A 13299-nucleotide genomic window follows, 5' to 3' on the forward strand; every position below is an offset into this window, starting at 1 on the left:
ATATATGGGCGGGGGTTCAGGAGGTGTGGTGGTGTGTGTGGTGGTGTTGGGTGTGTGGAGGGTTTAGGGAGGTGTGATGGCGTGTGTGGTTGTATGCGTGGTGTGGATGTGCTATTGTGCTTGGTTGGGTGTGTGGAGGGTTTAGCGAGGTGCGGTGGTGTGTGTGGTGTGAATATGCTATTGTAATTGGTTGGGTGTGTGGAGGGTTTAAGGGAGGTGTGGTCACATATAATTTGTTTCTAGCATTTTTGTACTTCTAATGAAAGGACACGTCCCAAATGCTGAAAATACTGATTTGCATAATACTAGCGCCTAGTGCAAGTCACAAAGTCTAGAATTAGGGCTTCGGGTGCCTAAGTGTCGGATAGGATATCTAGGCAATGCAAGTGTAGCACCTACTCACTATTATGGAGGTGCTTAATTTCTATGCTCTCTGTATTTAGGACAACTTCTGGTTAGCACATGGCGCCTAGGCGCGACACACGATCTCTGGCACATAGGAGCCACTATCGAAGCGCCTACTTTCCAATCACTGGGTCTTGTGCTCGGATTTGGCCTGCTTTGGGCGCCTAGGCTCCCAGTCCTAACACTACTTTCCATGCCCCTGATGCTTACTTTCCAAGCTCTCCATTTAGGGGAAAATTGTTGGAAGCTGGCCTGCTTTAGCTGCCTAGGCACTGGTGAGCCACATTGCTTTATTTGGTAAAATTTTAAGCTCTGATCAACTTCCTTCCCTGATTCCTACAACACAACATTAAAACCTTTCAAAAATCATAAAAAAAAAAAAACATATAAATGATAAAAATACGACAACAACTAAACACATTTATCATGCATGTTACCTAGAAGGTACTGAGATAATGGAGAAGTGCTTGTACCCAGAGGAAGAACAAGAAAAAACATTACATATGAGTTCTAACATATGCAAAGAAAATAGTAAGACAGATGATAAAATATATAATATTGAGGTCTAGGAGTTTTCACCAACCGCTTCTGAGCAAGATACAGATGCACACTTGCAAAAGGAAATGATACTTTACTACTTAAAGTATAAACCATGGATTACAACTTCACAATACTTAAAATCAAAACTAGTTATCTTAAAACTACAAAAATATCACCTATAAATAGTCTTCTAGTGGGAGATCACCAAATTGGAAATAAAAAAAAGGAAGTAAGGTTCACCAAGACCCGTAGTTGCTAGAAAGGCATGCTTTCCACAATGAAGCTACAAAAGAGGTGAGAAAATCGCTTTTGTTCACCCAACGATTGAGGGTGTGTTCGATCCCACGGAACGGAATTTGGTCGTTTTGGAATAGAGTGATGTCGATTCTCATGATTCCCTAGTACCTCTGGCACCATATCCAAATAAGTCCTTAAAAAATTTAGCTCACAACTTCAACATTTAGAGTAGAATTATTAACAGACCTGGGTGTTGCGAGGTTCGGACTTGGCATGAGTTGGTCTCATTCGGGTTTTGACTAGTCAAAATGGGCTCGGGTCGGCTAGAGCCTGATTTCTATTTAAAAACTCATAGGCAGGCCCACCCACGCTAAATGTTGGACCGGGTCAGACTGGCCCACTGGCCTTAAAATGAAAAATTAACAAATTCTTTTTTTCTTCTTCTAAAGCACATTGCAACTTTGATGTTCAGGAAAAGTTATGTGGGAAAAGAACTTTCAATGATCATTGGCTAAATAACCCAATGAAATAAGAAAAACCACATCATTGGCTAAATAACCCAATGAAATAAGAAAAACGACGTCTTTTTCGTCTAGCAAAGCAGATTCATAATATAACCTCTTAATTTGTAACCTTTGCAATACATTTTCAACTTAATCAATATAAACAAATGAACAACTAAATTGCCTTCACATTAATATATATCTATATCTATATATATATATATATATATATCAATGAATAAATGTTGTATAAGTGCAAGCATGTGTTAGCATTCAAAAACAATTGCTGTGTTACAAATAAATTGCTCATAAGAATGTTTCAAAATGCAATTATCGCATTCTCAGGAATTTCATCAAGGATAACACCGCAGACACGTCATGGAGATAATCAGTTGGCATCTACGCCATATAAGCACGGAAAAAATACGAAGAAATTAAAATATCACATTCCTTTTTCAGAAAATCAGCAAACGGTGTCCGGTGCCTTGCCAGCCGTCGTTCGAGTCTTCAAGAGGAATGGGGAGGGGAATAAAGAGGCTAGGGCTCGGGTCTTTGACTCCTCGGCTCTTCGGGTTTGGGAATTGGGAGGAAAGCATGGACGTGTCGGGTGCCGTGCCAGCCGTCGTTCGAGTCTTCAAGAGGAATGGGGAGGGGAATAAAGAGGCTAGGGCTCGGGTCTTTGACTCCTCGGCTCTTCGGGTTTGGGAATTGGGAGGAAAGCATGGACCTATAAATTTTATCGCCTAATATCGCAATTTGCGAAGGGTCTTTGACTCCTCGGCTCTTCGGGTTTGGGAATCGGGAGGAGAGCACGGACCTATAAATTTTATCGTCTAATATCGCAATTTGCGAATAAATGTTGAGAAGGGCGAGATGCAGCGAGCACAAAAATTGATCATTCTGCCCCTGTTCTGAATAAGCATATTCCAATTTCAAAGAGGAAGACAGTTCGAGAAGGGCGAGATGCAGCGAGCACATTCCAATTTCCTAATAATTTTGAGAGAGGGGCTGTATCGGCTTGGACTAAGTCAAAGATAGGTTAAGCCGGGCCGGGCTCATAAAAATTCTATTTTTCTCTAGTCAAGCCCGCCACTTTAAGCGGGCTTATGGCGAATCCTTCGGGCCACCCACGCCCAGATCAAGATATGTCCCCACTGCCTTAAGTTGACTCCACTTAGTTATTAACTTGACTAAGGCATCATCCTCTCTATTTAAGGACCAAAAAAATGTCTATGAAAAAACAAAGCTGTCTGGTATGACTCATAATACCAGGATTTGAAGTCTGTTGGAATGAAGAGGTGTGTCTCTTAGTGTGAAGAGGTCTCTTGGATTAGTGGGTTGGGGGGGAGCGAGTGCGTGTTTGTAAATTTATTTGTGAGTTTTATCTATACATAGATGTGTAACTATATGGGTATGTAACTTCTCTAAAATAGTGAAATTCGCTGCTCTGCTCCCAATAATGTAGGCATCTTTGTCGAACCTCATTAAATCTCTGTGTTTTTCTGGATTGGTTTTTTTCGCCCTAAATTTCACAACAAGTGGTATCAGAGCCTGGTTCAAGGGCAAGAAAGAAAAATTTTGTCGACGCAAGAAGAAAGTTGGCGGCAATTCCGATTTCGACAGGAAGATTCGCTTGAAGGTTCGCGACCAGGATCTGCAAGTCGCAAGTCCCGTGCGAGAAAGAGTTCCCGCAGAAGTTCGGAGAAGGTTCTGTCCAACCGAGGATTTGCGACACAGAGGACGACAAAGACAAATTCGACGGTTATGCGGTGGTTCGCGATCGCGGGTGGGGAGAAACATAATCGCGACAGAGGCGAATCGTACATTCGGGCTTCTTCCGCGACAGGTAGAGGCGAGCTGCCCTTCGATTCAAATTCGGTGAATTCAACAGTTCGCGAAGAATAGTTCGTGAACAGACGCGAGGGAGCGGCGGAGGAGCATAATTGGAAGGGCAAACGCGGAAAAGGAAATTCGCGTTGAAAAGAAAAGTCTGCGAAAAAGAAAATTTAGCGCGTAGATATTCCGGAGATATTCCAGGACTCAGGAAAGGTAAGTAAAGGGAATCTGCTGCTGCACTCGGGAAAAGAAAGATTGCTTTCTTGAAGGAAAACGGAGACGGAGCTTTTCTGGAAGGAAGGCGGAAACGAAGCTTTTCTGAGAAGGAAAGCGAAGAGCGAAGCTTTTCTCGAAGAGAAAATGAGCATTTATGGAAAGCGGAGGAAGAGCTTTTCTTGGAAGTTTAAGGAAAAGGATTTCCGGGAAAGTTTAATTAAGAAAAATTTAATTAAGGGAAAATCTTTTTTCTTGGAAACTTAATTAAGAGAAATATTTAATTAAGGAAACTTGATAAAAGAGAAATCCATTACACCGCTGCCACATCATTAAGGAAACTTGATAAGGGAAATATGATCAATTCATTTTTTAACACCGCTAAGTTGATCTAGTTTTAATTGATTATAACTAAATTATCTCTTATAATAAATAATTCTAGATCTTTTGCAGTATCTCTCCAATCTCAAGCATAGCAGTTGGTGCCGCCATCTGTGTTCTCTCTTAGGAGCATTTGCATGCACACAACTCAATTCAAATGTAATTACATATCTAATCCACAAACTTTATTTTTTTGCATTAATCTTATTCAAATCTTTCATATCACATAAAAAACACCATCTCATGCATAGTTTAAAGTGATATATGCAAAAACTTTAGTTGTTAGAAATGTAAATACATAGATACTGAGCGGTAAATATGTAAATCTTTCCTTGTCTTATTCATTAACAGGCGATGAGGGCCATGCAATAAAAATTGAATTAAAACTCGGGATATCTGAAAGAATCAAGAAAGGAAATGCGACCATATTCATCTATAGACACATCTAAGTTGATATTTTCAACTTTATCAATCACATTGTTTTCTCCAATTTAATTCTCTAATTTGATTTGCGCTGACTCATTATTTGTTTGGGGCAAACACAACTTTCAATTACAACTTCTTAAAAAAACAAACAAATCAAACAGGAAAAACTTTTCCCAAACGCACCCCCAATCTATAAATAACTTTCTCAAATAATTTTATAGTATAGGACTAAGGAAGACAAGTGATCATGGAAATAGAACCCCGAAGTCATGAAGAAGAAGTTATTCCCTGCAACAACAACTATATTGTTATGGAAAGCAATAGAAAGCGTAGAATGAAGAGAGCCGCCCTCCTCTTTATCAACATCTTCTTCATTTTCATCGGCGGCATTGGTGGTCCGCTCTTGATCCGTGCTTACTTTCGACATGGCGGGAATTGCAGGTGGTTCTCAGGTTTTCTTCAAACGGCCGGCTTTCCCTATCTCATAATCCCAATGTTGTTCTCCTTTTTTCGTCGTCGTCCACAACGAAGCAAGTTTGGCCTTTTCTTGCTCACTCCTTCTCTTCTTCTCTATTGCATCGTTCTTGGCCTCCTTACAGGTAAGGATGGAGGCACTTGTGTAACTAAGTATAATGTTAGGGACAATTACACACTGGCTAGTTCAATAGTTCAAAAAATCACCTTGATGCTTAATTTGTAAATATCAATGTTTTGAGTGGTGTGCATCTAATTATCCCTTACTTTTCTAACTAGTTCTTTGCTGCATATTAAAGATTTGTTTGAATTTTTTTTTTTTTGGGCAATTTTTGTTGCTTTTATAAAAAGAATATTTGGAGTGATCAGTGGATTAAAACTAGAGTATGAGTTCTTTCTTAAGAAATAAATTCTATAAAACCAATAACATATTTCCTAAAATTTAATTTTTTTTTAAAAACAATTCTATAAATACTTTTATGAAATACATATACCGTACCCAAAAGTTTCATAGCAAGTAGAAATGGTTGGCAGTTCAATAGATACCACCTAATTATTATTCATTTACAACATTCATGCTATTAATTCTTTGTTATCACATTAAAAATTACACTTTTCATAATATTTTAAAAAAAAATAAAATACATCTTCTCATAATATGATATTTATGTAAAATTAAAAGGAAATTTACATGCAGATCATACATTCGTAAAATTAAAAGGAAATTTACATGCAGATCATACAATCCTTATGTAATTACATATCTAACACCTAAAATTCTATATTTACATTTATAACACTTTGGCATCATAAACCCATGAATCAAAAGTTGTATTTCACTTAAAAAATCAGGTAAAAATAATATTTTTGATGTGATAATGAGATTTGAGCATTATGCATGAAAATATCAAAACTCATTTGTTAGATATAAGTGTTGAGTTAATCTAGTTGTCTCCAGAAATTGTTTATGTTTTTTTTTTATTTTTCATGTTTTAGGCGGTTAGAAAAACCGTTATGTGGTTAGGCGGTTAGGAAAACCGTTACACACACCTTTTCATTCCAGGAGACACACCCCACCAAATCAAAGAGTCACCAAATCAAAGAGTCTCCAAATTTCTGACATATGAGCCATACCTAACAATTAAGTCCATATGAATTGAGGGGTATGTTTGCAAATCCTTCTTTAATATAAAATAACTATAAAAAAAAAAAAAAATTTTGAAGAACATTCCCCCAAATATATATAGTATAAGATGGTGCTTAGCAGCAACTCAGAAATTTTTATTTAAATGAGTGTTAAATTTAATTTTTTTTATTTTTATCTCTGGCTAAATTTAAATTAAATTCATGATTAAATCCTGTTAATAGTCCAAAAGCATTATTATTAAAATTTCTCCAACGCAGGTGTTGACGACTTCCTCTACTCTTACGGCCTCTCCTTTCTTCCCCTCTCCACCGCCACCCTCCTCATGTCAACGCAGCTCGGCTTCACCGTCGTCTTCAGCTTCTTCATCGTGAAGCAAAAGCTGAACGCATTTACAGTGAACGCGGTGGTGCTGCTAACGTTTGGCATTGTGATTCTGGGCGTGCGTGCCAATAATGATCTGCTGGACGGGGAAGCCAAGCAGAGGTACTATCTAGGGTTTATAATGACGCTCGGGGCTGCCATTATATACAGCATGGTGCTGCCACTCGTGGAACTTATCTATATCCGCACGAAGCAGGAGATGTCTCATGAACTTGTTATTGAGATGCAGTTTTTCATGGGGCTTTTCGCATCCATTTTTTGTGCGTTTGGGATGGCTTTCAACAAGGATTTTCAGGCAAGCATTGTTATATATATACCATCCTATTCCTTTTTAACATATCTAACATCTAAACTTTAGTTTTTTTGTAATATTATCACATAAGAATATCACCAGCTGTTTAATTTTTTGAAATGTGAAATATATCTCTTCAATGCATAGGTAAAGTGACATGCATGCAAAAATTGATGTTTTGATGTTAAATATGTGCATGCAAGGAATTGAGTGGCACCGCACGTATCTTCCTTTCTTGTTGAGAAATTTACATATTTAGCATACGATATTCTTTTGTATTTATATATTTAACTATCTCTAAGTTTGATATTTACACTTTAAAACACATTGGTATCATAAATATGTGATTGTGATATTATTATTGATGTTATGCTAGAGATTTGTGGGCTATGCATGTAATTATGAATATATAGATGTTAGATATGTTTAATACATAAGAATTGTGAGGTATGTATGTAAAAATAAAATAATTATAATTTATTAATGTTAGGAGTCTGCGAAGTGCAGGCGATCTCAAGAGAGAGCGAGCTGTATGGGCTTGGCAAGGCAGAGTACTACTTGGTGGTCTTGTTCACCACTGTTACGGGTCAGTTCTTCTTCTTAGGCACGGTGGGAACCATTAAGTACTCTTCAGCTTTACTTTGTGGCGTTATTATTGCGGTCTGTATCCCCATTACAGAAGTTTTTGCGCTCATCTTCTTCCATGAGAAATTTGATGGAGTGAAAGGAGTTGCCCTAGCTCTTTCTCTTTGGGGCACTGCTTCTTACTTTTATGGTGAGTATAAAGAACACAATAAGAGCAATGTGTATGCAATGGAGTCTCAACATCTTCCTCTTTAATCTGTCTCAAGTTTCTCGGACGACTTTTGTCAAAATGTGAATTGAAGGAGAGAGTAATAAATGAAATGTGAATTCTGATTTTGCAATTCTAAATTCAGTTCTTATGTTTATTATGTTGTATGCAAGTGCGGAATGAGATTAGGTCTGAGGTTGGCAATTGCCTTCCTTCGAATTTGAGAGCATTTTTTATTAATATCAAAATATTAATAATAAAATTTATTATTACGAATTTATGTACTTATCACTTGATTTTTATGTATTTTCATTTTTCATAACAAAATTTTCTGATTATTCATATAACATCTTAATTTTTTTTTTTAAATCATGCATACACCTAAATGTTATAGCCATTCAAAATAAAACCTTGATATTTGAAATATTTTTTTATTATGATTTAAAAGTAACTGAAAAAAAAGAAATTGGAATTGAATAAATAAATAATTGTGAATTCATTGGTTTCTATGTATTCGCTCTTTAGTGTGGGGACTATACACACATCAAAAAATTAAAATATATTTAGAAATCCAACATTTAATTAAATCTTATTAATATTCTAGTATTTGATTTTTATTTTTATTTTTTTTGTGGAAAAGATGTATTTTATTTTAGATAACTTAATATTAGTGATAATTTTGATGTAATTTACATGATGGATCATAATATGTATAAATATTATGATTTACATTTTGGATTTGTAAATAAGAATTTAGTCGGTTGTTTATGAAGTCTTTCTTTTATCAAATGTTTTGTATGTTTTGGTTCAATCCGATTCGATGTAGGTGCTTATTAAGCCAATTTAAACCGAACCACATGTTGGTTCTCGGTCGAACAAATCAGTTATGTATTATTAGTACAATTCAAATTGGTTGGTTGAATTGGAGGAATGCTTCGGGTCTATTTTGTGATAGAAAAATATAATTTAGACTAAAAGGAAAATTTTATAAGATGGTGATGAGACCTGCAATGTTCTATAGTGTAGAATGTTAGTATTTAGAAGAGAAGCATAAAACAAAGTTAAGTGTTATTGAGATGAGAATGTTTGGTGCATGAGGTTGAATTGGAGGAATGCTTCGGGTCTATTTTGTGATAGAAAAATATAATTTAGACTAAAAGGAAAATTTTATAAGATGGTGATGAGACCTGCAATGTTCTATAGTGTAGAATGTTAGTATTTAGAAGAGAAGCATAAAACAAAGTTAAGTGTTATTGAGATGAGAATGTTTGGTGCATGAGTGGCTTGACACTTGAAGATAAAATGTGAAATAAACATATTTGTGATAGGTTTGGTGTAGCTCCAATGGAGGGCAAAATTAGAGAGAGTCGTCTTAGACGGTTTGGTTACATTAAACATCAGTCATCTGATGTTCCAGTTAGAAGGGTGGATGTTTCAGATTCGACCTATGTCAAGAAAAGTATAGGTAGACCTAGAAGACTTGGGCTTATTATATAAAAATGATCTTAATTTATTAGAATTAAATGAAAATACAACGCTTAATAGGACATAATTGAGAAAAATGATTCATGAAGCCAGTCCCACAGTAGTGGGATAAAGGCTTATTGCCGTGTGTGTGTGTATGTCTCTATATATATATATAATTTTATCATTGAGAAAACCTTTTTTCTTAACAAAAATTAGCCTTGTTTCTCCAAAAAAGCAATTAAGAATGATACCACAATTTTTTATGTATTTATATATCTAATATTCGACTTTAGTATATATTTATATAACAAATTAATGTTGCAATCATATTAAAATATAAATATGAGTAGGTGCATTTCAATCAAGAAAATTACTATCAATGTGACTTCTTATCCGACCCGAACGACCACGGTTCGGCGCGGCTTATGAAGCCCCGTTAAACTTGGAATAAAGCCCATGGGCCAATTAAACGAAAGCCTATCCAAAAACAAAAGTGAATTGGTTATTTTTACAAAAAAAAAATAAATCATAAAGATATTTTATGTGGGTTGGGGGTGTTGGGTCAACGCCCCGCTATACGGTACAGGGGTAATTTGGGAATTACATATTGTACTGTAGGGTTTATTCTAGGATTATAAATAGAAATGTTTGTAATCCTAGGTCTTTGAGAGAGAGTTGGATCCTCTATTCTGTAACCTCTTTCTGAATATTGAAAAGGAAGTCACCGCTCTGCTCCCGAGGACGTAGGCATCTTTGCCGAACCTCGTTAAATCTCTGTATTCTTCTCAATTTGTGTCGATTACTGTTTTTCTTCGCCCTAATTTTCTCAACAATAAAGATATTGGCTATTTGTAGAAAATATTACTCATTCCATTGCAGTGTAAGCAGCTGCATGAAAAAGGTTTCATTTGGTGAGGCAGCATTTCTAGAAATTAATTTTCAAGAACAGTTGTTTTAAATAACGTATCATTTTCTCCATTTTATGAACGTGATTTTTAAAGGAGTATAACTAAATAATTGTCATGCCATGACTAATTTATTGAGTAATATTGTCATCATACATTAAAAAAATTTAAGATGCATTTTTCTTTATATAAAAAAGGACATGCATTTAGATATATACCTCAAATTCTCCTATATATCTATATCTATATATATATAGATACATACATACATACATACATACATACATATGTAGCACTTAAATTTTCATTTCAATATTACTGCTATTAATCTCTTAAAAGCGAAAGGACCCTTTCATCAATAGGTTTAGACATCAAAATGTAGATGTTAAATTTGTAAATATTTCTCAAAAACATAGTTTACAGTTAGGCATGGTTAGGTATTGTTGTAATTATTGTAACTATATTTTAATCAATCTAAATTAAATTTAATTACATTAATTCAAATTTATTGTAACTATATTTTAATCAATCTAAATTAAATTGAATTACATTAATTCAAATTAAAAAAAAAAAAAGTAAAGATAAAAAAGCACAGGCAACAAAAATAAGTGGAAAAAGCATCTGATTCTGATGAACTGCGCATCACAACATTTTTGACAATATTCCCCACTCAATTCACAAAGAATCTCATTAATCATTTAATTACAACGAATAAAAATAATTCCACAATTTGTAAAAGGATGTTTATCATATTACATCGAAAGCTTAAGAGTGATTTGAATATATTTTATAGAGTGGGGAGGAGGGTAACCTAACCCACTAGCTTTATGTCCAACAATGTATTTATGAGATGAACCTTTTCCCGGCGAAATTTCATTGCATAAAGCCAAAATATGATATTAATGTGATGGCACAATTGAATCACTCATTGCCTCTTAATTTGGAATTATGCTATTTAAATATGACAGAATATTTCTTTTTTCTTTTTTTTACTTTAATTTCAACATTAATAATTACACTGAAGTGACGTATAGAGTAAGAGAACAAATAATTCCTCATAATATGCGGATAAATAGGGTTCGTGCATATGCCCTTGTTCCCTATTTTTGTGTTATTGCATGGGATTATAAATTAATGGAAAATTAATGTCTTAAAATGTCATTAATTTAATTTTATGGTAAATTTTTTTCCCTAAGAGGAGAGAACGTTGATTAATTCTCTCCCTCTAGTTTTAGGATGAATAGGTTTTAGAGATTTTTAATGGCATGTTGTTATCATATAAATATGCTACGCAATTGTTTAGCATTATAATAATGTTTATTTATATAATATTTTAAACTTATAATTATTTTGGATTATAAATAAAATTTTAATAAAATTAGATGTTAAAAGAAAAACAAAAATTTGAATGTTATAATAATCAATTATGCCCCACGAAAATCTTAATTCAATGAATTTGTGCAAATGGGCATTAGAAAAACTCATACAAAACTCTGATTTCAATAAACATATAGTCAAACCGACTGAATCTACAAGAAGAACTCGTTGTTACCAAAATTAGTCCAATTCAAGTCTAATCAATCTTAGGTAAAGTTATTAAAAAATTCTTAGAAGTTTTTCGGACATATTTAGAAAGTCAAACGAATGGATAATCTAGCCAGCCTATAATTGAATCGAGTGTTTCAACAAGACGAATCCAACGAACTCAATATTCTACAATTCCGACATCGTTCAGGAACAAAATGCCCATTAAACATCGTCTAATTGAAGGAATCATTTCGGACCGTCTGATCAAAGTAGTTCGTATTCTTGCATTCATTACACCATAACATTATAAATAGAGTATCACCTCTCTCAAGAGGGGAGGTTGGATCAAAAGGAATCATTTCGGACCGTCTGATCAAAGTAGTTCATATTCTTGCATTCATTACACCAGAACATTATAAATAGAGTCTCACCTCTCTCAAGAGGGGAGGTTGGATCAATGAGAGAGAACTTAAAACTTTTAGAATTAGTTGAAGACCAGCACCACCCTTGTCATTTCCAATGGTTTTCGATCATCGTCGACCACCACCGATTGTGTTCAATCACTGTCAACCACCGCTGATCGTTGTCAACAACTATCTACGGTCGTCGAGCTCTACTGTCACGTTCAACCACCACCGATCGCCGTCAATAGCTGATCACCGTCAATCACCATCGATCACCACTGACCGGAAGCCGTCAGTCGACGTTATAACTTTAAAAACCTAATAATTCTTTCACGTTTGTGGGACACAAGTTCTATGTAATCATCAACCTATATTGAACTTTTACGTCTGGGAGAGGCCCCTTGATTTTTTTTCTTTACGAATTTTCCCGTTAAAAACTTATGGTATCATTACTGATTGTTTTCTTTTACTTAAGTGTGGGTTAAATTCTCGTGCAACGTTAAGACGATGATCGATTACTTCACCACCATGGATTTCCTAGCAAGCATTAATTCTCATAATATTTTAATCATGAAATTACAGATGTAGTGGTCCTAATCCCAATCATGCTCTTCAAGTCAAATAAAATTGTAAATTTGTTGAGAAAAAAAATTAAGTGAGCGCTTAGAGCTGTAAATTATTTTCTTAAAATCGTACATTCAAATCACATAATTTTGATATATTAATACATAGGAACTGAATGGTATTTATATAAATTTCCATTAAACAAATTTACCCTCCTCAAATTCAGCATAAATTCTTTGACCTGCACCTCTGAAAATCTCTTAAAAGCGCATTTAATTAACACCAGCAACGATCCACATCTCTGCCAAACTTCCTCCAACCCCCCTCCCCACTCTCTCTCTCTCTGTTATGCTAGGTCTCCTCACAAATCCATGGCTTCCAATCTCTCCAGCAGCTTCCATGACATATCATCTTCATCAACCTCGAGCTCCAGCCTGATGAGCCATGGCAGAGCAATAGATCGCTATTCCCCTCATCTCAGAGACCCACTGAGAGAAAAATACTTGCCCAGATTACATTCCAGAGCCAAACCCTGCAACCAAAAGAGCAGAAAGAGTAAAGAGAAATCTCCTCAAATAACGAGCCCTGCAACTTCTTCTCGCTATCTGCTGAATGATGTCTCAGTAGCCATTGATGATATCTCTGAAGCAGAAATCCTTCCTCCTATGATTTCAGTGGATGAATATCGGCTTGAGTACTCGAAGGGAGATGATTTTATTGTGGTGGAATCACTTTCTTCTGAATCTTCTCCTGTGAGGCAAAGTGAACAGGTTTGATTTTTTTTTTTTTTTTTTTTTTTTTTTT

General features: G+C 35.2%; 2 protein-coding genes across 2 annotated transcripts; both read left to right on the forward strand.

Annotated features, from left to right (window-relative positions):
• Window positions 1-4966: 4966 nt before the first annotated feature.
• On the forward strand, window positions 4967-7675 carry LOC110026673 (purine permease 3-like). The gene is made up of 4 exons (XM_020727712.1): window positions 4967-4993; window positions 6012-6042; window positions 6420-6838; window positions 7343-7675. Exons 1-4 carry the CDS (start codon window positions 4967-4969, stop codon window positions 7673-7675), a joined length of 810 nt encoding a protein of 269 aa, XP_020583371.1.
• A 5070-nt stretch (window positions 7676-12745) lies between these two features.
• LOC110026701 (protein SODIUM POTASSIUM ROOT DEFECTIVE 3-like) lies at window positions 12746-13268 on the forward strand (the record flags this gene model as incomplete). Its single annotated transcript, XM_020727761.1, is given in 1 exon segment — window positions 12746-13268. A coding segment is annotated over 1 exon segment (402 nt), but the record flags the coding sequence as incomplete, so codon positions are not given.
• Window positions 13269-13299: the final 31 nt, after the last annotated feature.

This window comes from Phalaenopsis equestris, unplaced genomic scaffold (genome assembly GCF_001263595.1).
Source record: "Phalaenopsis equestris unplaced genomic scaffold, ASM126359v1 Scaffold000392, whole genome shotgun sequence".
NCBI lineage: Eukaryota > Viridiplantae > Streptophyta > Magnoliopsida > Asparagales > Orchidaceae > Phalaenopsis > Phalaenopsis equestris.